The sequence below is a fragment of the Penicillium solitum genome, assembly GCF_028829755.1.
Source record: "Penicillium solitum strain IBT 25940 chromosome Unknown utg000004l_segment0_segment0, whole genome shotgun sequence".
NCBI lineage: Eukaryota > Fungi > Ascomycota > Eurotiomycetes > Eurotiales > Aspergillaceae > Penicillium > Penicillium solitum.
This window is the reverse complement of record NW_027072124.1, coordinates 2,644,394-2,671,795: the sequence shown is the minus strand read 5'-3', so window position 1 is coordinate 2,671,795 and position 27,402 is coordinate 2,644,394. Positions and strand designations below refer to the sequence as shown.

General features: G+C 47.0%; 10 protein-coding genes across 10 annotated transcripts; 6 read left to right on the top strand and 4 right to left on the bottom strand.

The window, feature by feature from the left end:
* Positions 1-1,823: 1,823 nt before the first annotated feature.
* On the bottom strand, positions 1,824-3,166 carry N7455_007008 (putative mitochondrial carrier protein (Rim2)). Its single transcript, XM_040953704.2, has 3 exons — positions 3,019-3,166; positions 2,259-2,967; positions 1,824-2,204 (listed from the first exon to the last, which is right to left on the bottom strand). Exons 1-3 carry the CDS (start codon positions 3,129-3,131, stop codon positions 1,998-2,000), a joined length of 1,029 nt encoding a protein of 342 aa, XP_040816087.2. The 5' UTR covers positions 3,132-3,166; the 3' UTR covers positions 1,824-1,997.
* A 906-nt stretch (positions 3,167-4,072) lies between these two features.
* N7455_007007 (Transcription factor) lies at positions 4,073-4,348 on the top strand (the record flags this gene model as incomplete). Its single annotated transcript, XM_065605480.1, has 1 exon — positions 4,073-4,348. The coding sequence occupies one exon, from the start codon at positions 4,073-4,075 to the stop codon at positions 4,346-4,348; it is 276 nt and encodes a 91-aa protein (XP_065461334.1).
* A 1,632-nt stretch (positions 4,349-5,980) lies between these two features.
* N7455_007006 (GMC family oxidoreductase) lies at positions 5,981-7,864 on the bottom strand (the record flags this gene model as incomplete). The annotated part of the gene is made up of 3 exons (XM_040953510.2): positions 5,981-6,061; positions 6,111-6,274; positions 6,328-7,864. The coding sequence occupies 3 exons, from the start codon at positions 7,862-7,864 to the stop codon at positions 5,981-5,983; spliced, it is 1,782 nt and encodes a 593-aa protein (XP_040816089.2).
* A 699-nt stretch (positions 7,865-8,563) lies between these two features.
* On the top strand, positions 8,564-10,364 carry N7455_007005 (catalase; the record flags this gene model as incomplete). Its single annotated transcript, XM_040953712.2, has 7 exons — positions 8,564-8,594; positions 8,654-8,783; positions 8,840-9,074; positions 9,125-9,217; positions 9,267-9,686; positions 9,738-9,822; positions 9,886-10,364. 7 exons carry the CDS (start codon positions 8,564-8,566, stop codon positions 10,362-10,364), a joined length of 1,473 nt encoding a protein of 490 aa, XP_040816065.2.
* Positions 10,365-11,325: 961 nt separating this feature from the next.
* Positions 11,326-11,600, bottom strand: N7455_007004 (uncharacterized protein; the record flags this gene model as incomplete). Its single annotated transcript, XM_065605479.1, has 2 exons — positions 11,326-11,486; positions 11,555-11,600. 2 exons carry the CDS (start codon positions 11,598-11,600, stop codon positions 11,326-11,328), a joined length of 207 nt encoding a protein of 68 aa, XP_065461333.1.
* A 1,077-nt stretch (positions 11,601-12,677) lies between these two features.
* N7455_007003 (OPT family oligopeptide transporter) lies at positions 12,678-15,384 on the top strand (the record flags this gene model as incomplete). Its single annotated transcript, XM_040953545.2, has 7 exons — positions 12,678-13,007; positions 13,073-13,633; positions 13,693-13,809; positions 13,872-14,153; positions 14,202-14,465; positions 14,515-14,982; positions 15,049-15,384. Coding segments are annotated over 7 exons (2,358 nt in total), but the record flags the coding sequence as incomplete, so codon positions are not given.
* A 986-nt stretch (positions 15,385-16,370) lies between these two features.
* On the top strand, positions 16,371-18,318 carry N7455_007002 (uncharacterized protein; the record flags this gene model as incomplete). The annotated part of the gene is made up of 6 exons (XM_040953481.2): positions 16,371-16,589; positions 16,646-16,974; positions 17,036-17,876; positions 17,972-18,090; positions 18,149-18,232; positions 18,294-18,318. The coding sequence occupies 6 exons, from the start codon at positions 16,371-16,373 to the stop codon at positions 18,316-18,318; spliced, it is 1,617 nt and encodes a 538-aa protein (XP_040815993.1).
* A 519-nt stretch (positions 18,319-18,837) lies between these two features.
* N7455_007001 (TauD/TfdA dioxygenase family protein) lies at positions 18,838-20,146 on the bottom strand (the record flags this gene model as incomplete). The annotated part of the gene is made up of 4 exons (XM_040953626.2): positions 18,838-18,972; positions 19,033-19,166; positions 19,222-19,954; positions 20,015-20,146. The coding sequence occupies 4 exons, from the start codon at positions 20,144-20,146 to the stop codon at positions 18,838-18,840; spliced, it is 1,134 nt and encodes a 377-aa protein (XP_040816023.2).
* A 2,413-nt stretch (positions 20,147-22,559) lies between these two features.
* N7455_007000 (uncharacterized protein) lies at positions 22,560-24,028 on the top strand (the record flags this gene model as incomplete). The annotated part of the gene is made up of 4 exons (XM_065605478.1): positions 22,560-22,834; positions 22,894-23,004; positions 23,062-23,353; positions 23,462-24,028. The coding sequence occupies 4 exons, from the start codon at positions 22,560-22,562 to the stop codon at positions 24,026-24,028; spliced, it is 1,245 nt and encodes a 414-aa protein (XP_065461332.1).
* A 1,316-nt stretch (positions 24,029-25,344) lies between these two features.
* Positions 25,345-26,892, top strand: N7455_006999 (putative neutral amino acid permease; the record flags this gene model as incomplete). Its single annotated transcript, XM_040953506.2, has 4 exons — positions 25,345-26,223; positions 26,288-26,368; positions 26,420-26,795; positions 26,852-26,892. 4 exons carry the CDS (start codon positions 25,345-25,347, stop codon positions 26,890-26,892), a joined length of 1,377 nt encoding a protein of 458 aa, XP_040815981.2.
* Positions 26,893-27,402: the final 510 nt, after the last annotated feature.

The following is a 27,402-nucleotide window of genomic DNA, read 5'->3' as shown; positions in this document are numbered from 1 at the left end:
AGGTGTTAATATATTATAGTTTAGAGAGATAGTGTTTGTATACCTTCTTTTGCTACTCCGTATTTTTATAGAAAGCACTTATTATTCACAAGCTATGTTGATTGAGCCGTATTTTATGTGATGGTTTATAAACCCCTGAAGTATATTGTATTTTTCTATAATAATCATGCCTTTCCCTACTCTTACTAACGAAATAATTTTTCAACTTTTATTCTATCTCGATTCAGTTAGAACTAAACGTAGTATCCTAATCTTTGAATTCCTATATCTACCCGCTAACAAGGCTCTATATTTATAACTACCCAAGAACATTAGTAGATTTACACTGAAATATCTAGTAGGAAATGGTAACGTAGATTACGCCTCCTAATTGACTATAGAGTAAAGATTAATTCTATTCCCGGAAAGAGCGAAATTGGTAATTTAATTGTATACGTAATAAGATTAACGTATTTAGAGCTTTACAAGTCCCGCAGCACCAAGGCAATTTTGGTGCTACGATATGGTGCTACGACTCTTCATCGTAAGAGCTAGAAGCACTTAACCCAAGTATCTGCAATAAAAACTGGTAAATATTCTTTCGAAAGTCTTAACGTTTAGTATACAATAGAGGCCGGATTTATAGGGACAACATATGCTAATATAAGCAAAGGAAAGGGGAGGCTAGAGAGAAGGAAAGAGGTCCTACAAGATAGAGGAAACAGTTGCTAACTAGAAAAGCTCAGCCTAATAATAAACACGACGTTCAACAGTAAGCGGTAAAAGAGGAGATGCTATTAGTAGGAGCCGTCTTCTCCATCCCCCGAAGCAAAGAAATACCAGGGTTAGCCTTGAATATACCCATATTGTCTAATATATTATGTGATACGATTAGCAGTTGTTAGCCGAGATATCTGAACAGTGTAATCTTCTATGAAGTCCCGTTCCTAGGAAAGTCTGTTCTACTATATTGGCAACGGAGCGCGCTGCACCGAAACCGCAAGGATAAGAGCAAGTTTCGTAGACCCACGTTTACCGAAAAGGACACCAATAGTCAATCAATCCCCCGCCTTCACCTAGTGCGTGTTATCCTATATTTATTTGACAAGAGGTATCAAATACTCATTAATATTCAGTATATGGATTGGGAGTAACGGCGCTCGAATTTGCCAGTACCTGGTTGGCGTTTCATCATATAGGGCATTTCATCTAACCGGGATAGGGGTTAACTAGTCAAGAAGAGATTCTCTTTGGAGCATTTGCACATTTGTGACGTATGCGTTTCGAGAAGCAGCCTATTGTGATCAAAACAATATGCGTGAGAAAAAATCAGTACGGGAGGGGAAGGACACGTCAGCGGTTCAGGGGTCTGTAGGATATTCAGGTGGAGAATAGTGGTATTCAGGGCGTTTAGGTGAATGGGCTGAATGGACTGAAGAGTAGGGCGGCAAGAGGGGATTTCCTAACGAATCAAAAAAAAAAATAAGAAACAAAAACAAAATATACAACAGTGAGGATTCGCTGGTGGTCACCCACCCAACTACTAACTCACCGGCGTGTGGCTTAAGTACGGCTGAGCGGACGGGAAGCCCTGTTTTCCACACCCTATGGTCGTATGTACCAGGTTAAGTGTTGGAAAGCAAGGTGATGTGAACCCAAAGGCTCCATGGATATTGAAATAGACAAGAAGGGTATGCGTAATTGTATAGCCGACGACATCGAGACGTCCGGGACCCTAGGGACGATCACGCCTGCTCGCTTCAGCGAAAAGTACCGCAAGAAGAGCGGCTCTGAACACAGTGAAGGATGTAGTATAATGATAATGGAAAGTTATAAATAAGGTGGAATATTCTAAAGCAACGCAACCCCCCCGGGGCTGTGGAAGATGAGATTATGTAATTGAGATGAACCACGCCAAATATAATACAGGAATATGATACAAGAATGTCTAATGATCTCCCTCCCAAAGAAAGAAAAAGAACCAGATCTATCGGTAGTGTACAGAGTTGTGTTTTGACCTAAGCACCGGTGACCCTCAGCACAAATTCATATACGCCAAGCGTGATGATAGCTGAGGGCAAAGAACGGAGCATGTGAGGAGCGAGGCCTCCATACAAGCCCGCCATACCTTCTTCTTTGGCGATAGTACGGAAGCATTGCACTAGGCCTGTGTATTTGGGCTGGCCATGTTCCACAGGTGCCTGGCGCAATCGTGTTCGGATAACCTAAAAATCTAAGTGTGAGTGTGAGACGAAAACAATTGCCTTGGAGTGGCGTACCTCATGGGGATATGTGATTAGACCTGCCACTAGCTTAGCGGAAGAGGCGGCACCACTAGTACTGACCCAATGGAAAACTTCGTTCCAGAAGGGAGTCCGTGGTCCCTCGGTAGCTTCTAATGACCGATTGAGCCGAGTTTTCAACTGTTCATAGAGCACCAAGTGTAGAGCCGTTTCAATCGAGCCCAGATAGCTTGCACTCAATCCTCTGTAAAAGCCACCCAGCCCTTCGGTCCGCATGACTTGCCTGATGCAATCAATACTATTGCGATATCGACGAGTCGAAGCACCACCGGTGTTTGTTTGTGTTTTGTCAAGTTGTAGTCGTGTTTTGACAAGCCATATTGGATTTGTTGCCGTAGAAGTTGCGAGACCTGCGCAGATTGCGGCTTGAGCGTGGACCATAGCGGAGTCTTCCGTGTGTCCCATGAGTTGGGCTCCCACGCGTTTGCAATTGCCGTATACGTAAAACTTGATCGCGGTCGCCGGGACTACACCCGCCATGCTTGGACCGAGGCCTCGAAAGAAAGCCCGCCATCCTTCGGCACGATAGATGGAATTGATAATCCGCAGCGTTTTATGATTTGATCGTTGAGGGCGTGAGGAGGCATCGGAGCCCCTATTTTGTGGTTGGTAAAAATCGGACTGAAGGCGTGTTCGTAAGACATCAAGAGGCGAAGTCACTATCGCAGTAGCCATTCCGCCGCTCCTAGATAGATGTCAGAAGAATGAAAGATGATAGTAGCTGGAGAAGACATACGCGCCAGCAAGAAGGTGCACCCAAGAACTGACGGCCTTCTTTGTCGTGAGAACAGGGATACTCTGTTCCTCTCCTTCTGTAGGACCATACCGAGCCTGTGCTTTACCCTCCATATTTGCGTAGTATTTTGATGAAGATTGAGATCGCGAAGGGCGAGTCTGGACACTTTTTTCCGGGGATATGCTTTTCCGCGATTCAGATACAAGGATCACGTGAATGCTCTTATCATCACGTGGCACTCCCTCCTATCACATCACATCTATTGTAATCCTGACAATTCCCCGGGGCCAACCTTGGAGACCTTGATATGTACCTACTAGGTAGGCCAAAAGATCATAATCAAGTCGTCTGATTATGTATCGATGCAGCTGTATGTATATCGGAATCATGCATAAATACCCTTCCGAGAAATCGTGGCCTTAGTGCCTGCAGCGTTGGGTCAGCTGACCGCCCTAGCAGTGGTATTGTGGGCGGCCCAATTTCGCTCTCTCTCTCTCTGTCCAAAATGACACCTTATCTTTCTCTTTTGCCAGGTTAATCACATGTTCAAAAACTCTCTACGCATTGTATTATCGTAATTGCGAGAGGAAGAGTGCTAACTTTGACCAAAGCGCACACAGCATGGTCCATCCTATCAAGATCCACAGCGCCTCTGCTTTTTTTGCTTTATAAACCCCATCCATCAAGGCTGATGTATATAAATCAGTGCCAAGATAATTAATTCATCGAAAAATACAGACCCCACAAGAGGAAGCGAATTGTAATCTCCTGTAGAGAGTGTCATCGGCGCAAGCAAAAAGCAGGGTCATCTACGCAAGCGCATAAACAAGAAAAAGAAAGCCACCGAAGATTGAATAGTGTGACCGCCAGTATCCGTGCTGCAACTGCACCAAACGGGGAACGCTGGTATTTAGACTTCTAGATGCAATGTTACTTTTAGTCTGATTAGCCACCGCAGGATCTTTGTCATTATGATGCTTCACTGAAGGGCTGCCAACCCACCCAAAGCAGTTCTCGTGTGAGAGGCCCCTCGAAAATTAGCTATAGTACCAACATGGTACGTTTATACCCACTTGCTGGACTGAGCCCTGGGTTCGCTAGCGAATCTCAGGGCAAGATCAGAGATTTTGGATACTCCAGCCACGGCAATCACAACTCCATGAGCTTACTACGCACCGTAGAGCTCTATGGAGGTCAGGATACGAGCCCAGTCAGCTCCTCTGCCATAAACCGACCCCCATTCCCAAGCGACGTAGACCGCAAGTACAGGGAATTAGTCCGCCAGCTGCCTTCGAAGTCCAAGCGGGTGTGCTACACGCCGCGTTTCTGAAAAGTAGTGGCAATGTTTTTGAAGCCTAGCATACGCTTGGGCCAGCAATCCGCGATGCGTAGGAAATTGGCCTACATACCGGACAAATCATGTCATTTGGGCCCGCGAGAGAGAAAATACCAGTCTCATCGGCCATAGAATTTGGGTGATCTTGCACATTAGGGACGTCCACATGGCTGTCGTTCTCGGTCGACCGATTACCACCGAGCTCCAAATAGATCGCTTCGCCGGTACGATACAGGGCGATGAAAAGTGACGAGAGTTATTCTCGCATTGGCAAACGGAGACTGATTTCCCTCGACCATTTGACCTCATCCTCGCTGGCTTTCATGTGGCCTATCGATATTTCAAGGACATTCACAAACTGGAACATAACGGTGCCCGCCCCCGAGACTACCCTATGGTTGAATATATTCACGAGGCAATAGAGACAAATTTAGAACTTTTACCGTCTTAGTGCCGTCTGGAAAACCCAGATCCGAAGTTTGATCGAATTCACGGGTGTCAATGGCTACCTATTTCCCGAGAAGCACTTTTGTCGCTCATTCACATTGTTCTACTCGCAATTCATCGACCATACATAGTCTCTGTTGCCAACAGTCGCACACAAGCCCTCAAAACCGGAATATCTATTCTTCGTACACAGGAACGACTATTCCAACAGTCAAAGCCGCATCATTGCAAAGTGTTCAATCCTATCTACGCTTCTTTCGATACGATTGTTCTCATTGCAGCACTCTGTCTTGTTTTCCCGAGTGAGAATTATGAACGACGATCAGAGTGTATTAGTTTTTATCTGGAAATATTAATATTAAGAAAGCTTTAGGCTAAGACGCTATAAATGTCTTATGATATAAATTGGGTTGACATAGGCCCAGTTTTCCCGATTGAAGACCTGCAGTAATGTCCTTTGCTTGTAAAATCGATTTACACTTGGATCCAAAAGGTCATGCAAGCCTGTCGAATCTCGAGAAAACCGTCCTCTTTGTGCTCGTCTCTGGAAGAAACTCCCGACGAGAGCGCTGCCCGCCAACCAAACGCTCGAAAGCCTGCACAAAATGAGAGATTGGTACCTTTCCATCAACAAAGACCACGTTTCGGAACAATTGCACAACTGAACTCCAAAGCCCTACAGGCCGTGAAAGAAGACATGTAGTATGCTTCAAGAAGGCGGTGAGGTAATATCAAATGAGAGAGTTATGAACCGGTGGCATACTTTGTCGCTCGTACACTTGCAAAGCAATGCACTATTTATATATACGGCGTACGATAGCGAGGAGAGAAGGAAGAACGGAAAGCATAGGGGAAGATGGTCGTGTTTGTAGGACAAAGGAAGCATTGAGCAAAGAAGGATAGGATAATTCATGTTTTAGAAGTAAAAATTACCGGGAAAAGGTACATAGTAGCCTTGAAAGTGCCTAGTATTATTAGAAGAGAGCTTGCACTATACTATTTCGTATACCTCCTCACGACGTTTACGCAAGTACAATTGGCTTATTAACAAGAATTGAGACAGGAGGAAAATGGTATGATTTCAATAAAATAACGATCGTAAAGTGAGAAAAGCAAGAAGGGATGCAATCGATCAAAACAATTTACATGTGCAGAAAGACTACAGACACACATAACAGATCAAAGTTTGCTGGAGACAAGGTAGGGAATGTTCTTGGCTTCATACAGATCCTTGTGCTCAGACTTGATGATATCCGCACCCTAGTTATACGTTAGTGTTGTTCTAGCAGCCCGTGGATTTCTTACTAACCTTCTCGCCAATCATGTAGACCGAGTTTTGAATACGGCAATCAGGAATCACAGGGATGACAGAAGCATCTGCAATTCTGAGGTTGCGCACTCCGTGAACTCGCAGCTTTGAGTCAACAACACCCTGGTGGATGCTCTTCGAGAGACGTGCGGTACCGCATGGATCTATAAAGTAAATCGTTAAACTTGTTTCGAAATATTTGAAGGGATAAACTTACGGAATCCAGTCTGGCTGCGGTCCAGAACAGCGCGGTTCATATCATCATCGGAATCAAGGGGCATCTTCCAGGGGTACTCCGAGATAACAATGTCCTTGAACCCAGCACCCTTGGTCAAAAGATCATATGTCCAACGCACACCCTCGCGCATGGCCAGAATGTCCAAGTCATTGCCAAAGAAGTTGAGGTTGATGTTCGGCTGGACCTGTGCATTCGAGTTGTTCAGGGTAACTTCACCCTCGGACAACGGTCGCAGCAGATCAACAATGACAGTCATGTGGCTGCCCTTCTCGGGCATAGGATAATGCCACTGGAATGCGGAGCTGAACAAGCCGACAAAGTCCAGCTCGAAGTGAGGTTGTCCTGCTGGGCCGAAAGGATCCAGTCCGCCATTAGCGGCCTTGGCCTCGCGGTAGGCAGGATACCTCTCCAGGCGTTCGTCAATTCGAGGGAATCCAACAAGTTCCAAGAATCCAGAGCTTGCGGGGCCAGTCTTGTCCTTCTGGTAGGTGGACAGTGCCTTGTCATTGAGAGGACCGGCGCGGAGGATATGGTTATCCAAACTGTACCCTTCCTTGACCTCAAGAACAAAAGGCACAATCGGGTGGTCCAACAGATGCTGACCGACGTGAGGGGACTCCACAATGGGGGTAATTCCGTGTTTAGCCAGTTCCCCTGCTGGGCCGACTCCGCTGAGCATGAGAAGCTTGGGAGTTTCAAAGACACCCTGAGACAGGATAACTTCTCGGCTGGCGTAGACACTTATCTCCTGATCGACAGTGTCGCTTATCACAGTGACGCCGGAGCAGATACGGGTGGCAGGGTCGATAAGCAGCTTCTTCGAGTGAACGCCGTAGAGGATTGTCACGTTAGGCTTGTTCTTCAGGTAGAGGAAACTACCCTGGCGCTCGCCTTGGTGGATGGTATCAACACAGTGGGTGAGACCCTTCATCTTGCCGGAGTAGATGTCCTCGGTCAGAGGCTCACCCTTGGAAACCCAGGCCTCAGTGAGCGCATCACGGAACGGCTTCATCTCCGGAACTAAGTCAGCATGGGAGATCTGCACAGGGCCTCCAGTTCCAATCTTGCTCAGTTCGGCCGGATACAACTTCTCGTCGTCATGGTAGGTGGCGCATTTGCGGAGGTACTCCACACAGGAGTCCCAGTTCCAATCGCGGCCACCGAAGGCCTCCCAGTCGTCGAAGGTAGGCTTCGAGCCAGGAATCCAGGTGAAGTAGTTGGCACACGAACTGCCACCGAGGGCCTTTCCGCGGGTGTTGGGCTTTTCAACACGCTCATAATCATCGCGTTTGATCATAGTTGTCTTGTAAGACCAGTCGTACTTGCTTCCGCGAAGGGTGAAAGCCTTCGACGGGGTGGTGATTTGCTCGATCTGATCAGGGTTGGGGATGCCAGCTTCGACAACCAGAATACGGACGTCTGGGTTCTCAGCAAGGCGACCAGCAATTGCATTGCCAGCAGTACCACCGCCGACAATGATAAAGTCGTACTCAGAGCCGTTCGAAACAAAAGCCATGGTTTGAGAATGGTTGTTTTTGAGGATAAGAGAATAGTTTGAGAGTGAGGTTTGTTCAATAGCTGTGAGACTGTAAGATTGTGTTTGTGTGTGTTGAGTAGAAATGGGCGAGGCATTGCCTCGATTTTATATTCCACTCTTCATCGCGAGAATATTGCAAAAATGGTCTTGCCGCTCTTCCGGGTTACTAGGAACATCTTGGCCAGAGCAGATCCTTGAACCTTGAATTGGTAGGGCTGATAGAAGGGTGGCTTGCATGTAACCGTGCATGAAGGTGAAGAAATGTGTTCTAGAAGGAACGTAAGCTCCAAGAGTGACGTTTCCCATCCCCTCATGAGGGGAAAAACCCTCCCCGCACGAGGTGGTCAGATCCTCTGACCAATCAGAGTCGCGGCAAATGTTATCGGGGACGGCCAGAACTCGGCCTTGGCTCGGTGACCGCCTTTTGCGCTCGATCGGCATGAGGCTTTTCAAAAACGCCGTTTCGACTTTGATTTTCTCTTAAGCCCCTCACGTCAAGATGTAACGGACGGATGTTGGAGACTCATTTGGGGTTTCCCTCATGAGGGGGGTTGGTGTCAAGCTCTTGATTCCTCTGAGGGACCAACTTGATAAAAGGAAGGCTGTTTCCCAGAAGACGGATCATTTATAGCATACATACTACCAATTGAAGTCGAATTCTCCAGACAAACAATTACAATGACGAACGATACTTTTACGTTGGCAGAAGGTATAGTACCAAATATATTAAAAGCAACTTGACTACTCTGAGTCTCTGACACCAGACAGGCCAGCCAATTGCAGACCCATCCGTCAGCACCACGTTACCTACTTTTGGTGGCGGCGGCCTTACGACACTGGGTGACACGCTTCTCATTGAGACACTTTCGCATTTCAACCGCGAGCGTATCCCCGAAAGGTATGCGACCATTCAATTTGATGCTTGGAAGGAAAATATATTCTAACGCTGAACAGAGTCGTTCATGCTAAAGCTGCAGGCGCTTGGGGAGAATTTGAGGTTACAAATGACATTTCTTCCCTCACGTCGGCCAAATTCCTCAATGGTGTTGGAAAGAAAACTCCTGTTTTATTCCGTTTAAGCACTACTGGTGGTGAAAAGGGTAGTGCAGACACTGTCCGCGATGTGCGAGGCTTTTCTGTCAAGTTCTTCACAGAGGAAGGTAACCATGATATTGTAGGGAACCACATCGTAAGTGTTCACCGTCGACTCTTACATTTTATATTCTAATGTCCCCGAAGCCAGTGTTCTTTGTTCGCGATCCGGTTAGGTTTCCTTCTCTCAACAGAAGCCATAAGAGACATCCTGCCACCAACCGGCCGGATTGGACCATGGTGAGTGCCAATTGAAGATTTCATATTTCGGATGAAGCTAACCGTTTAGTTCTGGGATTTCCACGCAAACCAACCGGAAAGTGTTCATGCTTTGATGCACCTTTTTGGCAACCGGGGTATTCCTGATTCCATCCGTCGAGTGACAGGCTTCGGTGTACATACCTTCAAGATGGTGTCGGCTGATGGTGGCTTCCGCTACTGCAAGTTCCACTTCCGCCCAACCCAGAATATCACACACTTCTCCGGCCAGGAAGGTACTCGCATGGCTGGCGCAAACGCCGACTTCCACAATCAAGATCTGTGGGACGCTATTGCACGAGGAGACTTGCCGGCCTGGAAACTATTCGTGCAGATCATGGAACCCGAGCGGGCTGAAACCTACGGCCGCGCTCTGTTTGATATCACCAAAGTTTGGCCCCACAAAGAGTTCCCCTTGATCGAAGTTGGTCAAATGACTCTCAACAAGAATGTGAGTGGCTCTTTATCTTAGACACGAAGCAAGTGCTAACAACAGCCCCAGCCCGAAAACTATTTTGCCGAGATCGAGCAAGCCGCATTTTCGCCTTCTAACATGGTACCTGGGATTGCAGTGACACCTGATCCTAGTAAGTACACACTAATGTTGTCGTCAGAGCGGGACAGAGTATTAACAACTTTCGCCTATACAGTGTTGCAGGCGCGCATGTTCGCTTACCCCGACGCTCAACGATACCGTCTGGGAGTGAACTACACACAGCTTCCTCCAAACCGGGCAATCTGCCCTGTATACGCGCCATTCGAGCGCGACGGCATGGGAACTGTGACCCGAAACTATGGTGGTGACCCAAACTATGTAAAGAGTTCACTGGGCACTGGTATTCCCAGCCAGACTGTTTCCAACGTACGACACACTGAGCGCATCTTGCGAAACGCTGTTCTCGGTCAGAATGAGATTCTAGTTGATGACGAAGATTTCCTTCAGCCACGAGAGCTGTGGAAAAGGGTCTTTGATGAGGCCGAGAGAAGGCAGTGGGTGTCAAATGTGTCGGAGACTTTGGAAGACGTGCCTGATCAGCTCAAGGATGCTGTCACTGCCATGTTCGGCAAGGTCGATGCCCGGATTGGTCAATTGTTGGAAGCGAAGGCCAAGAACAGTTCGCGTCTTTAGCTGCCTGATTCTTTAGACTTTTGACCTTGTTCCATTATATATATATAGACTATATTCTATAGATTATGCTACTAAACTCCTTAACATACTTTTCTTACATCCCTACACCAAACCCTCAACATTCTATCAACCTGTCGCACACGAGACATGATACATACGACCATAGGGTGTGGAAAACAGGGCTTCCCGTCCGCTCAGCCGTACTTAAGCCACACGCCGGTGAGTTAGTAGTTGGGTGGGTGACCACCAGCGAATCCTCACTGTTGTATGTTTTTTTTTATTGTATAAATATATATTGTTCAATGAAGGTGAAAAGCGTAGTAGCTCTTTTCTTGTTTAACTTCTCGGATTTGCAGATGTTGTGTTATTTCGCATGCAGGCTGAACAGTTGGCGAAGAGCGATAAGAGACTTGGAATTTCTTTAGATATATTAACACACGCGAGCTGGTGCCTGGGGATGCCATTAAACGTTTTAACTAACCCCTTATAATGCATACTCCTGGTAATTGTAGTCCTGAAGTGCCACAGAGACATTCGGACTGATCTTTTGCTAAACTCCCCCAATGTCAGTTTGAGATAATCCGATAGAGGTATAAAGTTGGGAATAAATGGGAGAAACCTAGAAGCAAGTAGCACTATGAAATTTGTAAATTAGTCAAAGCTAGTCCGGTGTCTAGATGTCTTGTCGCCATTAGAAGACTGGCTTGCGTCAACGCTAGTCACTTCGAACTCTTGACGAACATGTACAACGCTCAAGGGCGACATAGGCACCTCATCATTGGCGGGTGCTTCGATATCCCCGACAGACCGTGACAGATCTTAGCTATACCCCTCTTTTGACCTTTTCAGAATGGGTTCGTTCGTATCATTGTAAACGGCCCTTGCAGAGGAGCTCTGATTCTGCGAGGGGACGAAGAGCTGCCGGAGAGACATCGACCTCAACAAAGCTCCAGAAACATAGCTAGTCGATATTCATCTGACCGTCATAGGTCATCCCGACGGCCACTCGGAGTATAGCGGTGACCATAATGAAGATAGTCGCAGAGAAAACGCTGAGCAGGATGAGCTTTTTGCGGAGCGAGATTCGTGTTTTCCATAGCGCAAGGAAGGGAATAGACAGGACTAAAATATAAAATATTGTTTGGTTAAACGGCAAGCTTAATTTTCCAGTATGATGGCAATGAACTTACTCATCAAGTCCGTGATAACATCCCCAGCACAGTTGGCCCAGTACATGCGATTCTCATAATGAACGTGATCAGGCTGGGGACATTCAGCTGCAGAGTTCAGTGTTAGGGCAAGTCTATTGCAATTCGAGCTCGCTTGTCATTACTGACGATATAATCCAGCTCTCCCAAACTGCATTCGTATTCGATATCGGCCACCGATGCAATATAGACACTCGCTGTACAGAAAAGGACCACAAACCACCAGATACGGAGAGACTTGACCTTGGCACTGATTCAGTAGAAGAATTCCATGAATGAGATTTTAACACACCACAGCGACGAGTAAAATAATATCTCAAATGCATAATACCCCAAAGCGATATCACTCGATAGTAGGAATGAGGTTGAAAGAGCGCCTATGGTCTAATACTGGAGATACCCGTGGACAGATCTAGAAGGTGGGGGGTACCTATGGAGCCACAGAGTGGGACATGCCCCACTTTGAGCTGACTTTCTGCCCGATATTTCAGGAACCCTTTTCACCTGCATCACTATGTAACATATGGAGTTTCTATATTCTTCCTGTTCTCTTCCATTCCTTCCACTTTTCTCTTTCTATAGGACTAGAATTCATGCAAACACTCATTTGATCAAAGCCCCGAGATTTCCGAGGTTCCAAGCTTTGCAATGAATCCTGACCGTCCAAACAGGCAACTACCCGTGGACTATCAGCGCGGATCTATCACCTCAGCCTACCTGGCAATCCCCTATAGGGATTGACACAAGGTAGAGTCACATCCACCAGCCCTAGCTCTAACGATGAGTGTATACCTAGGTAGGGTAGGCTCGATGTGAAGACCGTGGGATATGTCAGAGATTTGACTCTTGGAACCTTCGGGCCGAGCCTGTGTTACGCGTTAACCTTTATCTGCCCAGGCGTGTTGCGACCTTGGACCATCTGAGCGTATTACATCGTGGAAGGAACTATTTCGGAGGAAAGAGCAAACGACTCAAGCCTCAGTGGATTGCGCCATCGCACAATCCATGGTAGATATATCCTCTGTCTGCTATATCTTCTGTGTTTTCTTTTTTCCCTTCCTCATTTCCTGAGTTTTGTTGTTTCATCTAACGTGACACAAATAGCGCAGGCTCTATCAATATTTCATCATCATACTGTATTTCAGTCATGCCTGATCCACTTACACACGGTGTTGGTATCGCGGTATCCACCCCAGAGCCTATCGATGAGAAGGCTGTCACGGTTCTAGGAAAGGATGAGGCCCAAGTTAGTGGCAACGAGTTGTTTGTTGAAAATTCCCGCGACTCTGCAGATGCTGTCATTATCACTGGAGCCGATGTGGCCGCTCATCTCTTGCCGATGAGAGATGACTTCGACCCTACTTTGACATTTCGAGCTGCTATTCTGGGCTCTGGTCTCGCGGCCTTCCTGGCTATCATGACCCAGATTTACGCTGTAAGTGAATCTGCACATCGCTTCATTATTTACTACCCCAGGTCTGCTAATATATGTATTCTTAGTTCAAACCGACCCAAGTAAACATTTCAGGTGTTTTTCTCGTTCTTGTTTCCTACTTTATCGGTACCGCCTGGGCCAAATTTCTCCCTCGCGGTGATGAGTTTGAAGCGAGATGGAGAGAACAAAATGGGCAGATCAGACCCCCTTGGTGGATCACAGTCATTAAGTTTGTGAATCCTGGGCCGTTCGGTCTTAAGGAGCATTCGATCTCTGTGATCACCGCCACGGCAGCCGGGTATGTTACGGATGCCACGGCAGTGTTTGCGGCACAAAAGCTGTTATACGATCTTCCTTTGAGCGCCACCACTATCATCCTGGGCATTATCTCTATCGGCCTCTTTGGCTGTGGCCTCTGTGGATTCATGCGGTCCTTTGCTGTCTGGGATGTTGAGGCTGTCTATTGGGGGAAACTGCCTGTTGTGAAAACTCTCCAAGGGCTTCACTGGGAGCAAGTCGAGAACTCAAAGCGACTGAAATATTTCTGGTATGCCTTCACGGGTATGTCTCTTTATGAGATCTTCCCAGCATACATATTTCCATGGCTGAACTCCGTCTCCATTCCGGTATGTACTACCTTCTAGCAACATCCCCTCCACTCTCTGACTAGACTACAAACTCTTAGTGTTTGGCTTCACAGAAAGCAACTGGCAAAAAAGGTGCCATACTCACCAACCTTTTCGGTGGTGCTACTGCCAATGAAGGCTTGGGTCTCTTCTCTTTGTCCTTTGACTGGCAATATGTGAGTTGGCGTATGACCCCCCAGTGATACTGGATACTAACCAACACGGCTTCCGAACTCAGATCACATCATACTCAACCGCTATTCCTCTTAAGTTGGTACTTCATACTTTCGTGGGAACTGGAATCTGCGCCATGGTGATGATTGGTATCTACTTCGGAAATGGCTGGGGTTCAAGATCACTCCCGTTCATGGCGACCAACCTTCTCATGGCCAATGGTACAGAATATCCAGTGAGAGAAACTTTTCTCGGTGGCTTGCTCGACGAATCAGTCATTGAAAAGCATGGACTACCCCAGCTTACTGGGTCCTTTGCATTTGGTCTGTTTACGGCCAACGCTGCAGTGAGTGTAATACCTCTATCATGAAGTCAGACGCTCACGGGTTTCTAGATTGGTGCCCTGATTCTTCACTGCATCCTCTTCTGGGGCAAAGGTATTTGGGGAGTATATCAACGGGCCAAGGAAGGTAATCATGATGATCCGCATCACACCCACATGGCCAAGCACTACAAGGACACCCCATGGTGGTGCTTCGCTGGCATTATCATCATCAGCTTTGTTCTTGGTCTTATCGTGGTGATCAAAGAGAATATCACTCTTCCGGTCTGGGCGTACATAGTCGCGCTAGCGCTAGGAATTTTAATTTCTCCTTTCGTGTCGAAGACTCAGCTTTGGAATTTCTCTGACCAATATTATGTTCCAGAGCGTCATCCTCTTTGCTCGCTTCGGAAACGGCATTGCTACCAATAACCTGTCGAAGATGCTGGCTGGGCTCATGCTTCCTGGGCGCCCAGTTGGTAATATGTATTTCGCTGCTTGGTCGCACAATGTTGTCATGTCTTCAGTCTCCGTGTCCACTGATCTCAAGCTAGGCGAATACCTGAAAATCCCCCTTAGAACCATGCTTTGGACCCAAATGTATGGCATCGTACTCGGGGAATTCATCAACTATGCTATTTTGTCTTCCATCATCTCAGCCAACCGGGATCTTCTTGCCGAAGGCAATGGAAACTCTTCCTGGAGCGGTGCGACAATGCAAGCTTTCAACACGAAGGCGGCCTCCTGGGCCCTGGCTCCCTATTTGTACAAGCTCGGTGCGAAGTATGAGATGATTCCTATTGCCCTAGCCGTTGGTGCTGCTGCGGTGATTGTACATCACCTTTGCTACCTGGTCAGCGACCCCAAAATAGTCCAAGACTCTTCAACTAGTTGATCCTGACCCATTCTTGCGTTTTAGTTTATCCCCAAAATCGGAAGGTTTGACCTTTCGGACATCAACCTCCCACAATTCATCCAGTATGCTGGCAATATCTCAACCCTGCCACTGACGGGCACCATTCTTAGTGGACTACTCTGTGGCTTGTTTACCCAAGCCTACCTTCGGAATTACCACCCACGCATCTTCAGAAACTATTCATACATTATTGCGGGGGCGTTCGACGCCGGAAGCCTCTTTGTTGTCTTCATTCTCTCTTTCGCTGTGTACGGAGCTGGTGGACCGTCCCATCCCTTTCCGCTGTGGTGGGGAAATAACCAGGAGGGCCACGTTGACTGGTGTCCCGTCTCGAAATAAAAAGGTCCCAGACAACGGCATGTGATGGGACAGTAAAGTCATGAAGTGCGTTGAGCACAAATATCCTTTTCTGATGCCTTCACACATGTTTTACCTCCCTAAAACGCTGGTCGTAATGGCAGGCTCCCAGTGAATGGATGCACGACGGATCCTGAGCTTTAACGTAATGCATCCGCCATGGTTATTGTTTTATGATGGATTAACTATCACTATCTCATCGCTACAGTCGTTTTTTTCTCGGCCCGTATTTGATCACAACTTGTGGGAGTGTAGTCTTCCTTATGGTATGACGCCGATTTTGTACGCATTGTGGGATAGTCTTTCATAACAAGTCCAGTGCATTACTTGAAACCCGAATATCAGGAAGCCTGAGAAACAGCTACAGAATCTATCCCAAGGAACTACCGAGGAACCGAGTATGACTTCTGATATGAAGTAGGCTTGCATGAACTGTCTAGACTTTTGCCGACGAGTGAAAGGCGAGGTTGGTCCTTTACGCATCACGCAATGGTTGCAGTAGAAGGTGAATCTCAAAACGAGATAAGCATCAAGCGACGATATTTAAGCGATTTTGAAGAACCAATAACAAGAGATTAGTTGAATGATAAAGCATTAGCCCAAATGGCGTGTCTAAATTTCCGAATGATGCAAGTCGCTTGGACCCCGCCTCTAAAGCTAACCCGGCAAGTCTCAGTATTATCCCACATACCATACATACTCATTGCCGGAAGAACATGGAAGTATTTGTGACGCTAATTGTATAAGCTGGACGTTGTTCTGGAGCTAAATCGTTTAATATGCAATTGTCTCATTCACGCCTGTGGGCACAACATAACAACTCTCCCTAGGGCAGAATTGCGTGACGGCAATTGCAACAATGCGTAATTTCTCCAGAACTATAAAGGCTGCAGTAGATATTTTCACGATGCTACTCGAAATCACTTTCTACGAGGTTCCACATTTGTCTCTTCCTGCAATCCCAAAAGATGTCTATAGAGGAAAAAAAGACAGCGCAGGTTGCTGCTAGTAGTGCAGATGGCTCAGACGAAGAGGGCCAGAAAAATGAACTAAGCAAAGGAGAAGGTACCTTTGAGGCCAGTGAAGGCCATCACTTCTACCGGCCCATTGACAGTTATGAGGGACTCCATCGCTGGGATCCCGATTTTCAATGGACGGAGACGGAAGAGAAAAGAATTGTCAGGAAGGTCAGTTAATCATTCTATTGTCACGACCCAATTGCCAATTAACCAGCTTTGGATAGATTGATGCTCGTGTCTGTACTTTTGCCTGCGTCACCTTCTTTGCATTGCAGCTGGATCGAGGAAACATCAGCCAGGCACTGTCCAGTACGTTTTTACAAGATCTTAAAATGACCACCAACGATTACAACTTGGGTCAGACCATATTTTTGGTCTGCTTCTTGTTGGCTGAGATGCCCTCCCAGCTACTCTCCAAGAGAATCGGGCCAGACCGTTGGATTCCTGTTCAAATTGTTTCATGGAGTCTAGTCGCGGCTTGCCAGGCCTTTTTAACAGGTCGAGGCTCATATCTGGGCTGTCGAGCTTTGCTAGGGTTCTTAGAAGGTGGTTTGTGAGTATTCAAATTTCCCACATTTCCCACAGCTTACCATGGAACTAACCGCCGGTTGTAGTATACCTGACACAATTCTTTTCTTGTCGTTCTTCTACAAGTCCAGTGAGCTGCCCAGAATATTGACAGCTTTCTGGATTTCCTTAACTACCGCTGGAATCGTTGGTTCATTCCTAGCCTTTGGCCTCCTTCACATCACCGATGCCGATGGCAGTGGTGCCTGGAGATATCTATTTGCGTACGAGGGTCTCATAACCGGTGTGATTGGAATCATCGCGTATTTTTGGATGCCAGCTTCGCCCGTACAAACCAAGGGGGGTTTCCGCGGAAAGAACGGATGGTTTACGGAGCATGAAGAGAAGATTATGGTGAACCGGGTTATTCGGGATGATCCCAGTAAGGGCAGTATGCACAACCGACAAGCCGTTACCCTACGGCTCTTTTGGGAGTCGCTCAAGGATTACCATATGTGGCCCATTTACGCTCTCGGTCTGGTCTGGATGATTCCGACGAATCCAGCACAAGGGTATCTAACGCTACAACTGCGATCCCAGGGATTCACAACATTCCAGACCAATTTATTGGTAATTCCATCGGCTGTAGTTACGATTATCACCATGATAGCCATTACCTGGGTTGCGGAGCGCACAAACCAGCGTCTACTTTGGGGCGTGGGAGTGGAATTCTGGAACCTAGTCCTGCTGATTGCTCTGGAGGTACTTCCTGAAAAGAGCATGCCTTGGCCGCGTTGGGCGATACTCACACTTCTTGTTGGTTCGCCGAGTATTCATCCTGTTGTGGTGGCCTTGACTTCGCGGAATGCCGGATCTGTGCGGACTCGCACTGTTGCCTCTGCATTATATAATATATCTGTACAATTGAGCAGCATTGCCAGTGCTAATGTGAGTTCCAGTCCTTGTCTTTCCGCTCCTTCCTTTGCGGCTACCAATGGGTAGGGAATACATTCACGATTTGGGATGCTAACAATTCTGAACAGGTGTACCAAGAAAAGGATGCGCCGTACTACAAAAATGGAAACAAAGTTCTTATCGCGTTGGCTGTCGTCAGTGGATTCCTTTTTGTGGGCGCCAAATTCTACTACGATTGGTGGAATAAGTACATATCTCATACTTGCAAACATTAACATGCAGCATACTTGCTAACTTACGTACAGGCATAACTCTACAAAATGGGACGCTATGACGAGCGAGCAAAGAGAGCTTTACTTGCGTGAAAACCCGGTATTGACCAACAAGAGGTTCGTTAGCGCTATAGGGTATACCTACTTCCAGTCCCTACCCACTAACCATCTTGTACAGAATTGACTTCCGGTTTGCTCGTTAGAGATGCAAATCTACGGGATAAATTCCAAAGATTCGACATTATTAGACATTTTAGTGTTGCGATGGAATAAACTTCAGGTTGGTCCATAGTAAGAGGGACAAAGATGCGTTGTTCATAGCAAATCGATTAGAACATAATGATTTTGTCCAAAAAGGAAAATTGATTTAAGTTCTGATTATCAATCAGAGTTTAACCCCTGGGCTTGCAGGAAAGGATTAATTTGACAAGTTGATATGCAGACTCGTGAGGTTAGTGTCACATATTGCACCATCATGGCTCAAATGAGGTTGTCTGCGGCTATCTTAGCGCCATGCATTCATATTACAAGATGTCGTCAGTGAGGGGTCTGGATATGTTTATCTTCAGAGATTCTACAGTTCCCAATGAAATCACAATTTATCCAAAATGGATAAATCGTTGCGTATGCATGATTCTAAATTGGGCTTGTCGAAACGAAGCATGTACGATTGTATGAACCTTTATTCTCTCGAGGTATTTGAATATTTATCTAATAGCAGCTTACGCCTTGGATTCACCCTCCTGTGGGACGTAAGGTGTCTCATAAGGGCGTTCAGCCTGGGGGGTAATGCGCGCCAAGTGACGACGCTCCCCAGTCGTCCAGTCAACAATCGCAGAATGGGCCGTGACACGGTTCTATATTGCATACACATTAGTATTTTGAACTGCTGATAAATAGGTCAAGAAACCACTCACATCCCAGACAACAACAGTCTTCGGGGCCCATCGAATACGAGCTTGATAGTCAATGCCACGACCCACATGGGCCAGTAGGAACCCTAGAAGGGCATCGCTCTCTTCCTTCTTGAGTCCGACAATACTGCGAGTGACTAGTCTTGGTGTAAGCAGTGGCTAATTTCGCTAAGAACACGAGAGAATACTTACAGCCACCATTGACGAAAAGCGCTTTCTCGCCAGTCACGGGATGGGTTCGAATAAGAGGATGCTCGGTTTTCACCGGGTCCCGTCTATCAACTCCACCACGTTTTAGACTAAACTCAGCCTGCTCAAATCCGGAATGCACAGCCTTCAAGCCGTGAAGACGCTCCTTGAGCGCTGGCGAAAGCCGGTTATAGGCCTCAACTTGGTTGACGAAGGCAGTGTCCCCACCCACTTCAGGGTTATCAAGCACATATAGGAACGTGGTACCAGGTGGCTGCTGCTCGTATGTGACATCAGAATGCCATGCGACACTGCTGTTCTTCGTCGCGAGATATTCATCAAATTCCCACGCATTGTTGTTCCGGTGAACGAGATGAACCTCAGGATATCCCTCTGGGGCTCCGCTAGTTGGGTGGATATGATGGCGGCCAAAGTAGCCTCCAAAATCGAGGGCCTCTTGGATTGGCAGGTCGGCGAGATCTTGGTCTCTGAAGGCGACAACTTTACGTTGGGCGACGAGCAGAGCAAGCTGATCTTTTCCGGCAGCAGTGAGTTTGCTTAGCTGAACGCCTGTAATCTCAGACCCGGTAGTTGGAGTCAATTTTTTAATCTTGGAGCCCTCGGTAAGGAGGTCTTTAAAGGAGGGGTCGGCGTCTTTCCCGTGGTCGACGTGGGTAAAGGGCTCAAGGGGCGGGTATTTCTCGCCATAGTCCCACACAGGCAGGTAGTTTGGATACTGCATCGTTGTCAGGTCAAGCTATATGTGGAGAGACTCAAAGGCCTAGTCATGACCTACGCTAGCAGTAGTGTTTCCCCCTTCCTCGTCAATGATTCTTCTCACTCTAGCTTTTGTCTCGGTTGTTCCAGGAGCGGCCTTTACAGGAACAACGACTTCTGCAGTGGGGGTTTGGGCGATAGATGGTGCCATGTTGTGCTGAGATATTGGTAAGTTGTGTCGTTATCAAGTTTGAGCAATTATTCCTCGAGATCTGTGAGCAGCCACTGCTTAAATACCACCGATTCTCAATTGTTATTTGCTTCGCGCCATTTTATTGTAGAATCACGTATGGATTCCTTCGTGTCAGATACAAGCGACAGTCACAAGCCATCGTATGAAAAGGTCGGGTACACAGAACACATCAACATTAATGCCGTGATATCCGTCCTATAGAATGACAAATTTACCATCGTAACTTGAGAACCGACCAAACCTGACGTGCTATCTCTGACAATAACACCATGCGCTTGCCAATGGTTGGGGAAGGTATCGAGTGGTCTTGGGCGCATTGAAATGCTGACATGGCGTGATATGATGCAAGTGACAACCCCGCAAAAGGCTGCCGAGGACTATATCCATAATTATGCATATCAGGGTCTGCCATAGCAATGACAGACGTAGCATAAAAATCTAGATAGTAAAACCGCGACCGTAGGTATTATTTAGATCATTGTTCCGTAAAGCAGGCGAAGTTCTGAGTTATACTGCAACGTGCCTTGTGAATACATAAGTTGAGTTTCCTAATTTTTTTCTCTATAGAGAGGGAAGTACGAATAGAGAGGAATAACATTGGCGGGAGCCTTTGTCACTTAGACTGAGGGACCGCGCGGCGATGACCAGTCGGATATTTTAATATATACATTTAAAAGTAGGTCTAGTAGCCAAAGTATCGAAAAGTTTCATTAACGTGCTACATTGGGATGTTACCTTTCTCTGGGGTGTTATGAGTGGGCATCGACCCTTGACTAGGCCTGATGAGAAGAGATTCAAGGTAAACATGTGCACGTTCGGTGCAGTAAATAGGCGCGGAATGACTAGGATCATCAGACCTAGCGGGCTGCCGAATATCGTACTGGACTGGTGTCCCTCTACTCCCCGCAATCGGCTGCTGGATTTCTCGAAAGTGCCAAATCAAGTTCTGTCATTCGAATGGTTGAAGGACAGACACATCTGATACCGTCAGTTGAAGTCTGTCGGCCACTGAGAATACTACTGGCTAGCCGGCAAAATATGTGCTCTGAAGATTGGAGAAACCAGTCCGTCAAACGGCTCCTTCCCGTCCGATGAAATCATTAGACTGCGTTTCGCGTTTTTTTTTTCGACTTTTATGTTATACGGTGGACGAATCATTGTCGACGTCAGTGTGGCTGGGTCGATTCGCGGCCTTGTTTAGGAAGGGATGGGGGATAGGTTTGTGATGCTGGATGTGACCAGTGGGGTCAATAGGTTTGTGCATGGCTGGACTGTCACTTTTCGATCGCGTCGCGGGTTTCATTGTCTTACGGAGGAGGCCGCATGGGATTCAATCAGGTATGGGAACCGAATGGAGAGGATACCGAGAACACAGGTGAAGTACGGAAAAGTGACTTCATAATTGAGAGGAGTAAAAGAGGTCAGGGGATCGAGTGTTTTCCCAGATTCTGAGATTCTGTTAGGATCGCATGGTTTCCATTGGGTAGTACTAATTACTAGCTAAATGCAGAATGTATTACATCAGCGCCAAGCATGGGCTTGGCCTCCAATAAAACCCCTGAGTGCTTACTAACTAGCAAGTAGTAGTAAGCACTCGCTACCAGGTACTTGCTCCAGTACTAGGAATCTAGCGCCTGAGGCACCAATAAGTTGTGGCCTCAGGCACGGAGAGTAAGCAAACCCTCCAAACCTCTCGGAAGCACAATTCCATGAATTCTTTGTCACGTGATTAGCGTCCATATTCGTACTAGAGAACGAAATAAGGAAACGATTCTTCCTTTTTTTTAAAGAAAACATCTGGATTCCTATCACTCTACTCAGTTTAAAACTCGAAATTTATCTACCTGTGTTAGAGACTCCAACCCCCATCCCATTTCATGTCGTCAAAAATAGAACCATAGTCAACCCTACCTTTACTCGCTCCACTAGGCTAAATATATATATTTCTCAACTTTTCTTTCTTGGATCATATGTTAACTCCCAGCTTCTTTTTGTTCTTTGATGTTGGGAAAGCATCTCCAAGCTGACCATCAAAGCTTTCCTATCGTTCATTCTGGTTTCTCCACAATGAAAGCGAGCGAAAAGAGTATAGAGAAACATAGTTGTAAGATACGAGTCTTGTGGCTTACAGCCATCCTCTCCGAGGATATATTCTTTGTTGTAGCTATAACGTGTCTTTGAGACATTGACCCCAAATCCACTCCATCCCAAGTGTACGTTTTCTCTCATTGTCTAAAGTATTTCTTTATTTTCCTCGTTAGCTTGGTTCTATTGCTTCAGGTATTTATATATTATCACCCTCCGACTTGGTTGTGCATTGGCATCGAGGCATTTTTAATTTGCGAGACTCAATTTTCATATTATCTTCAACATGTCGGACCGGTACAACTTTCGACGTAGTACTCGCGTGAAGCAACTACCACCCCACCGCCATAGGGGCTCGCCACAAGATCCAACTCCACGCATAGCGCTCAAGATAGAAGAGCTAGACCTTGAAAAGTCCTACGCTGGCACTTTCGTGCCACGTAAACGACAGAGGCCAAAGAAAAGCAGACCATGGGGCAAACGGACAGGAACCGACCCCATTACCGACCCAGCTAAGCTTCCTCGCAGGTGGCATATGAAGGAAGACGATCTTGAACTTAAGTGAGGCGACATTCAATTTAATTGTCCATGCAAACAACAAGCTAATTGGAATCCAATAGCGATATCGATGGTCAAATCGAAAGATGTCATGAGAGAATTGCTGAAAACATAATGCCCCATGTTTTTGAGCAAAGGTTACAGGACTATACAGCTGCAAAGGCCAAAGAGGAGTGAGTCAGCTATCTTGATATTGATTCTGCACAGATTCACACCTTGTTCTACTGTAGCGAGATGAGGTTCCCAGGGTCTGAAGACCTCAGCTGGGAGACCGTCCGACGGGTGCATGAATTGGAAATGATGAAGACAGATGTGGCGAGCACTACGGATGACTCCGAGCAGCTTCCTAACATCGAGGCTCTCTTGGAAGCATACAAATCGGGTGACCTTGATTGGAATACCGGTCTTGTTACATATTGGTTGAAGGGCGCCCAGATTTCTCAACCAAGACCATTTGACTGGCATGAATTTGAAGCGATTAATTCCCACCACCAAGGTTACAAAGGCTTTTGGGTGGAAGGGGTAATGCGATCACACTATATTCACATTCACAATACCCAAAACTGATAGGGGTAAGTTCCATACTTATGGCTCAACCCTCTTCCAAGTTTTGCTAACTCTTTTATCTAGTTGACTTTAGCAATCCGCCTTCCGGGAATAGCGTGGTTTGCCGAGTTGGACTTTATCCACGATACCGGGTGCACTAGGATGACCGTGTTCCAAGCGGATCTTAGTGTGCTTCTTGGTCCTTTTGGCGGAGCTGTTGGGCCAAGAGTACCGGTCGTCTGCATTTCAACATGCAGTACTGGTAATGGCCTCGTAACTAGGGAAATGATTGAAGCAGAAGTCACTATCCTTGATAGAAATCGCCAAAGAATGATCCCTTGGTCTAGAACCTTTTGCAATCTCGTTCCAGGAGCCTGGTCACCCAATACCGCCCCCCGACTAGACGGCCCAATTGTGTCAGATTTGTTATACGTGGCAAGCGTACCTGATGGCTTCCGTGAGCTATATGTCTCAACCACGAGATTTGAACTTGGCCTGCCAGATCTGAATCTTGCTACCAACCCTGGACGGCATAATCCAATAGCAGTCAATCCCTTGGCCCCAGGAACATTCGCCACTACATATGGCCCTTGGTTAGCTCCGATGGGAGGACAGATTGGGTTTCCTCCAGCAGCACCTGGAGTTCCTTGAGAGTCTGCCAAACCTGTCATTGCTTTTCCAGACTGTCACTTGTGCTGGAACCCTCTCATCACCTGTTATCCCTTTGTTTTCTTTTGTGTTGCTTGGAGTGTGTCGCTGTCCAGATTTAGTCTAGTTTTCGATGTTTTGTTGAGCTTTCCTCTTGTCATATTTGTGTTTTACCCGCGCAACCCAACAATACCAATAAACACTTAAGACATATATTTTTATGTTAATATAATACTTTTGTTAGTTTATATCCAATCCAGGGCCGCAATACCTGTGTCATCAATTTCCTTTTCATCTAATGACGTGCCTCGCTTGCATGATTTTCTGATACTGGTGATACCTAGTTAGTTAGATAGTTAGACTTCGGAATGAGCCGTCTTAATGCTATAATCATCCAGAAACAGAAATGACCTGTCCGTCCTCGTGACAAGGTAATTCTTTTGCGGTTCGTTTTCTTAATACGCATGCGGTTTCATAGCTGGGGAGCAGCAATATTGCATGCTAGTGGATGCCGATCTAACCAATATCTAGGGTAAAGTGGCCCATGCAGATCGTCGGGTACCTGGCGCTGATTCGTTTTCCTCCCTTGTTCCTCCCTTGTCGCACCCCTTCCCCTCCCGTCTTAGACCAAAGCTCACTATCACGGGTTACTTCCAGAAACTTCCTACAAGAGAAAATGGATTTACATAGACAGCAAAAGTTTTACTCAGTAAACAAATGTATAATAATTATTCTATTCCTCAGTAGTTGCTGCCATGCCTCCGGCCACGATCGACACACGTGGTACGACCCACATCAAGTAGTTCTCCCTCCCTTCTATCCCTACTCTCCCGTCCGCTCGTTCCACATCAAAACGCAGTCGCAATTTACTATAACCGGTATTATCCACATGGAGCAAGTGTTGAACAGTGAAAAGTTTGCCTCATCCGAAAATCATGACTTGAGAGACAGCTAAGCTAGTCTTGCGGTCCGCGCCAATATGCCTGAAACTAGCCAAGCTGTGACTGGGTTCCAGAACGGAAGCCCGATTATTTGCGGTCCCATTTAGCCCCACGCCGCTTCTTTTGTCCTGCGAGTGACCGGGGATATAGACTAGCTGCAAATAAGCGCGTGTGCGGAATACTAGCGTAGCGCAACTAGTGCCAATTTAACAACGCTTGCAATGCAGGGCCCACAGTTAATTACCACCATGGGAAGTCTCTAAGACAGATAGAACAATACCTTTGTAGAAAACTTTTTCCGTTCCCCCGGAGCTTTCCATTTTTAAACTCTACCTTTCCCACGGGCTGCAATTTTCGAGCCAAACTCATCCATCCATCATGACTATCAATGAGAAGGGAAGCGTGAATGACACAGAGCTGGGAAGCCCTAGGGACTCCAGCGAGGAGCACGAAGTCTTCAAGAAGACCGAGGATGGCGTCAGCTTCCGCGGTGTTGGCTGGTTCAAGGCGTGTATTATCTTCGTGAAGGTCCTCTTCGCGACGGGTGTGCTGTCGCTGCCAGCTTCATTGTACTCCCTCGGTGCGGTGGGTGGCTCGATCAGTATCGTCGCATGGGGCGCATTCAACACTTACTCTTTCGTGATTCTGGGCAACTTCCGCAAGAAGCATCCTCACTGCCACTCCATCGCCGACATGGCGGAAGTTGCTGGCGGTTTCTTCGCGAAGGAGCTTACCGGCATCCTCTTTCTCATCGGCTACGTTCTTGTGACGGGAAGTGGTATCATTGGAGTCTCAACTGCGTTGAACGCCCTGTCCCACCACTCTGCGTGCACTGTCTGGTGGTCATTGATCGGAGCGGTTGTGATCATCGCGACAGCTTCGGTACGCAAACTCCAGCATGTGGGCTGGCTCACATATGCAGGATTTATTTCGATCTATGCCGCAGTTCTGATCGTTGTCATCGGAGTCACAACCCGCGACCGGCCGGCCGCCGCACCCCAGGAGGGCCCTTATGACCTGGGCTATGTGGCTATCAACAACCCCGGATTTGCTGCTGGCATGGTTGCTTCCAGCACTATCTTCGTCTCCACGGCTGGTACTAGCGCCTTCATCCCGGTGATGTCGGAGATGCGCAACCCGAAGGATTACAAGAAGGCGTTGTATCTGTGCATGATTGTGGTTAATGCGTCGTACCTTGCATTCAGCTTGGTTGTCTATCGTTGGTGTGGACAGTGGGTGGCTAGTCCGTCTTTGGGTGTATGTATCATCTCTCTGGTGGCAGTATCGGGTATAACTAACTGATTCCTTTTTTTATCCACAGAGCGCTGGACAGACGATCAAGATGGTATCTTATGGTGTTGCACTGCTAGGACTGGTCGTGAGCGCCACGATCTACTTGCATGTGAGTATCTTTCTCGCGACTCATGCGTTCAGAACTGACTTTACAATTTAGATCGCCGCCAAATATATCTTTGTCCGTATCCTGGGCAACACACGTCATTTGCAAGCCAACACTGTCGTTCATTGGGTCACTTGGATGAGCTGCACGATCGGTCTCGGTGCTATTTCCTTTATCCTTAGCGAGACTATCCCTATCTTCAACTACCTGGTTGCCCTGATTGGGTCCGTTTGCTTCGCCCCTCTGGCCATGTGCCTTCCTGGTTTCTTGTGGCTACACAGCAACAGTCACTACCGGAAGGGTACACTTGTGCAGAAGGTGATCTACCTGCTGCACTGGGGAATGGTACTTCTTGGAATTTTCTTCCTTGTTGGTGCGACTTACGGTGTCGTTATTCAGATCATTGATGCTTATGCAACGGGAATGATTGGTATGTTTTGGTGTATCCTAACAGTGGAGAACTTGCGACTAACCCTTTCTTATCAGGCTCCTCTTTCAGCTGCCTAGACAACTCGAACTCCTCGTGAGCATTGTCTTTCGGGAAAATACTGTGTTTTGTCAAGCTGCTTGGGATCGGCTTGGAGTATTGATATATACGCTCAACACCTGGTGTGAATGGTTATAATGAGTGGTGGTAATGAATGGTGGTTATGAGGGAATTATATAATGAGGGCCCGGGTGGTCAATATGGATGTAATGAGTTGTTATGGAATGGTATCAAATTCTGTTTTTTTTTTTCTCCAAAGACTCGCCTAACACACACACACGCTTAGTGCCGCTATGACAAACGCTAGTCCCCGGCTAATGTAGGTACCGTCTCCACCTTTACCCAAACCTGGTCATCGCGTGGTTCACGGACGGAGTTCCGCGAGCTTGGGAACCCAGTTCTAACCGCATTAGGCATGGAGTTTGTCTATCAAAACTTTGATTCCTTCCCGCTTCCTTTTTTTGGCCAGACATGAGATTTTCTTGTGCAACACCCCGAGGTACTGGTCCCGCTTTCTTGTCACACACCATTCTCTGAGTGCTCTGGACTC